This window comes from Gossypium hirsutum, chromosome D13, assembly GCF_007990345.1.
Source record: "Gossypium hirsutum isolate 1008001.06 chromosome D13, Gossypium_hirsutum_v2.1, whole genome shotgun sequence".
Classification (NCBI taxonomy): Eukaryota; Viridiplantae; Streptophyta; class Magnoliopsida; order Malvales; family Malvaceae; genus Gossypium; species Gossypium hirsutum.
In genome coordinates this window covers 42,824,771-42,829,064 of record NC_053449.1, presented here as the reverse complement: position 1 = coordinate 42,829,064, position 4,294 = coordinate 42,824,771, and the positions used below count along the sequence as shown (strand labels likewise).

Below are 4,294 nucleotides of genomic sequence, written 5' to 3'. Positions count from 1 at the left end.
TTAACTACCATTTTCTTACAGTGTTATCTTAAATGCTTTGCATATCAGTTAAAGCCACTGCCTGAGTTCATAAACAATTGGATTGTTACAGAAAGTCCACGCAAAAATGGGAGGATTGATAAAGTAATTACCTTTAAATGACTTTTACCACTCTTATGATCTACTTTTTCCCATATGTAGGCAAATATATATATCTCATTTATCACTGATGTTTGATAATATCTCATTATTGCAGAAATATCGCCATAAAGAGCGCAATATTACTCTTCGATCACTTCTTGAGGTAAAAAGGTATGAAACGGATGGCATTCTCCCCGTGCGTGGAAAGAAGAGAAAGGAGAGCAATGACCAAAGTGAATCGCCGGCACCTTTTCTAGTAAGCATGCTATTTTCCTAAACCTTAAACAAGTTTATTTCTCATATTTCTTTACATGATTTTTTTTAACTTTTCCTTTGTAATAATTCTTTCGTGATTTGAGAGTTTCTTCCCCGATCATTGTTATATTGGTTTTCAACTTTTGCAGTTATTGACTTATGGAGAAACTGGAGAACAGAATGAAGAACTAGAGGCTTCAACTATGGAGAGAACAAATTCTGAGAATATGCACATGTCCAATCTTACTGCTTCAGCTTCAACTGCACCAAAGGGTATCTTTCTCTTTCCACTCACTTTTTAAGCATATTCTAACCCTAACTCTAACTTTCCAATTTTCATGAAATACCCATATCTACTGTGTATTCAAACACTCGGCAATATGATTCTAAACTAAAGCACATATCTATATCTAGCACTTTTTGAGAGTTATTCAAACATGGTTTTTTCTTCATTCAACAGGTAGGCGTGGAAAAAAGAGAAAGATGAAAACAGTGGTGAGTTCAGAAGCCGAAGCTAGCATTGGAGTCAAACAGAATGCTAAATCTCCCCCGATAGATGTTCCAATCAATGATGAAGCTGCCCCAATAGATGTTCCAATCAATGACGAAGCTGCCCCGATAGATGTTCCAATCATCGATGAAGCTGCCCTGATAGATGTTCCAATCATCGATGAAGCTGCCCTGATAGATGTTCCAATCACTTATGTTGAGAATTTTAGTGATCTTGGCCACTAAAGATTATCTTTCTCATTATATACTCTGTTGTTTTCATGAAATAATACACATTTAAACTGTTCGTATACTATCAAGAGTTTGGGTTTGTAATAATTAACTTTAAGATATTACCTTCATTGGATTAATGGGTGAAGGTTTTTATTGGGATGTTTTGTTGGATTTTTAACTCAAGGAAAAGGAGTGGTATCCTCTCCTTGTTTTAAGAAATACTTTATTTAATAGATATATTTTGTTATCAAAATTAATTGTTAAAATTTTAAAAAAATTCGAGAATCAATTAGGCGTGATGAAAATTTTAGCATCCTCATAACCCTCAAAATGATATTTTATTATATATATTATCTTAATTTTAAAAAATACAAATTCAATTCAACATCTTCTTACATTTGAGAAAGTAGTCGAAATTTTGATAAAAAATTATTTTCATTTATTTAAGAAATAGTTGGAACAATCAAGATGTTTTATGTTTAAATAGGTTGTTTCTGTTTAGTTTCTACTCGGAAAAAGAAAACTTAATGCCATGAACTTAATACTTATGGGCCATCCATCATAACCTAAGTTTTACTACATTTCTACATTTCTACATTTCTACACGCATAGACCTATATCAAACTAAATGATATTTCTATAAACCCATAAAATTTAATATCTTACTAGATCAAATAGCAAAGTTATATGACCGATATGGTAAGAGGAGCATATTATCTCTCCTATGCTTACATGTCACCCCAGCATACTTGGTAGAACTAGGCAGCTGAAGGAGCATGGAACAAAAGCTTTTATTCTATTTCTTTCTTATCCATTACAAAAGTTTGGGAGCCGCTCTTGAATTTTCTCTTCTTTCCAGGTGTTGTTATAAGAGCCTAACAAAGCCCTGAAATGCAGCCACGTCGAATCAGAACGTGGTTGAGTCAATGCAAACGCGTCGGTTTCTCGACTACTACAGGCAACGTGGACTATGCACAATGCGTATCGTTTCTTCCTCCTCAATTTGAAACCATATCTTCCAGTTCTTTAAAGCAAACCTCCATTAAAAATGTAACCCAGCTTGAGCATCCCCATCTAAGACAAAGATGACGAATGGTTTGCTTTTGAGTCTTCTTGTAGTTAGTTCACTGGCGATGGCTGCTGCAGTCGGAAGGGACGATGTTATATTGAAAGAAGGCCATAGGGTCATAGTTGTTGAATATGACCAAGATGGCAAACATAACACCAAAGTCTCAATCTCATCCCCGTCGCTGCACCAGCAAACAGACCAAGGGGGATATTTTGGCAAGGAAACTATGAAAGATGCCGCATCTGCGCTTCCCAACGTTGGCCATGGCATTTCACAAGGAAAAGCTGGCTCCGGACGACATTCACCTGGGGAACTTATCTGCGATGCTTTCGGGAAATGTACCCAGAGGGTCGCCACTGCCCTTGGTAAAGCCAAAGATAAGGTGTCAGACACCGCACATGAAGCTAACAAGCTTAAACAAGCAGCTTCAGGGACCGCACATGAAGCCAAAGAGAAGGCTAAAGACAAGGCTTGGGAAACCGCGCAGGAGGTTAGAGAGAAGGTTTCAGAGAGTGCACATGAAACCAGAGACAAGGCCGCTGATACAAAGGGAGCTATCGGCGATGCTTTAGGCAAAGCAAAAGGGGCAGTTGTGCAAAAGGGCCAAGATGTTAAAGAAAAGGTAAAAGAGTCCATTGATAAGGCCAAGGAGGCGGCGACAACAGCAAAAGACACGGCCAAGACGATGGGGGCTGATATAGTGACAAATACATCAGAGCAAGTGGAGAACGTTCAGGAAAAGGCCATGGAAGAAGCAGGCCGAGCTGCGAACAAGGTTAAAACTAGTGCAAACAAGTATCTTGATGGTTTGAAGTACATGACTTCAATGGAGGCATTGAATACAGTGATGGGTATAGTGAACTTACTTGGATTAGCTACAGCATATGGGATGAGTGTGTGGGTTACGTTCATTTCCAGCTATATCCTGGCAGGACAGCTACCAAGACAGCAGTTTGGGGTGGTGCAGAGCAAGATATACCCTGTTTACTTCAGGGCAATGGCTTATAGTATAGGGATGGCTTTGTTGGGGCACTTATTGTGGCACAGGAAAAGATCGATCTCGAGCCCGCCAGAGGTGTTTCAAGCTATTAATCTTTTGTCATCCCTTTTCATGGTTTTGGTCAATGGACTGTATTTGGAGCCTAAAGCCACAAAGGTAACCTGCTTAATTTCTGATGCTCCTAATTGTATATTCCAAATCTTTTTTATTTAACACACTGGATATGATATTGTAGGTGATGTTTGAGAGGATGAAAATGGAGAAGGAAGACGGGAGAGGAAGACATGACTTTGTGGCTGAGGGAAGCAGGGCCACTGAGTCACCAAGTGTTGCAGATCCAGTAGCTAAAAATAGCAGGAAAGGCCCCTCAACGGCACCAGCACCAGCACCAGCAGTAGCACCCACTAGTTCAGAACAGGAAGTGATAAAGCGCACAATGGGTAGGCTGAATGTGAGGCTGAAGAAGCTAAATACAAACTCATCAATGCTTAATATTCTCACTTTAATGGCTCTCACCTGGCATCTTGTTTACCTCGGCCAACGCCTAACCTTAAACTGTTGATGAGATGGATGCTACTTGATCCTGTGTAAAGATCTAGTCTAGGACAGTTTGGTTTTGCAACACTTGTTTCTGTGTACTTTTTAGTAAAATTTTCTGTTCACAACTCTTTTTTCTTTATTTATTTTTCTCTTCCTATAGAAACCCACATTTTAAGCTTCAACCCTACTTGTTGGAGATCATATAAGAACCTTCTGTCGCAACTGTTGAGTATTTTGTATGTAGAGTAGATGAAAGTCATTAGGTTTTACCCCTTTCTTTGTTAGAACTTCCCCTGAAATTTCCATAAAAAATGTGTGAAATTTAAAAACAAAAATTCTCTCCAAATTGCACTGTCGATGTGATTAACTTCCATGACTCATGGATAAAAACGAGCTGGAACGAACTTTAGAGAATTTCTCGATGGTTGACTGTTGTTATACTTATATTAGAAGCTTAGTCCTCGTACAGGGCAGAAGCGGTTCTAAAAGGGTTTTGACCCTGTCTAAAGACATAAGGCCTATGATTGGCATGCTCAGATTCTATTCGATTTTCCCTGCTCTAGCAGAATTAGTAATCAAGTGTGAAC

The 4,294-nt window shown here is 38.7% G+C and overlaps 1 protein-coding gene across 1 annotated transcript; it reads left to right on the top strand.

Moving 5' to 3' along the window:
• Nucleotides 1–2,002: 2,002 nt before the first annotated feature.
• On the top strand, nucleotides 2,003–3,976 carry LOC107918689 (uncharacterized). The gene is made up of 2 exons (XM_016848271.2): nucleotides 2,003–3,323; nucleotides 3,403–3,976. The coding sequence occupies exons 1-2, from the start codon at nucleotides 2,184–2,186 to the stop codon at nucleotides 3,727–3,729; spliced, it is 1,467 nt and encodes a 488-aa protein (XP_016703760.1). The 5' UTR covers nucleotides 2,003–2,183; the 3' UTR covers nucleotides 3,730–3,976.
• Nucleotides 3,977–4,294: the final 318 nt, after the last annotated feature.

Coding starts and splice junctions, on each gene's coding strand:
- LOC107918689 (XM_016848271.2), top strand. CDS start 2,184: ATGACGAATGGTTTGCTTTTGAGTCTTCTTGTAGTTAGTTCACTGGCG. Junction 3,324..3,402: donor TGGAGCCTAAAGCCACAAAG/GTAACCTGCTTA, acceptor ATGATATTGTAG/GTGATGTTTGAGAGGATGAA.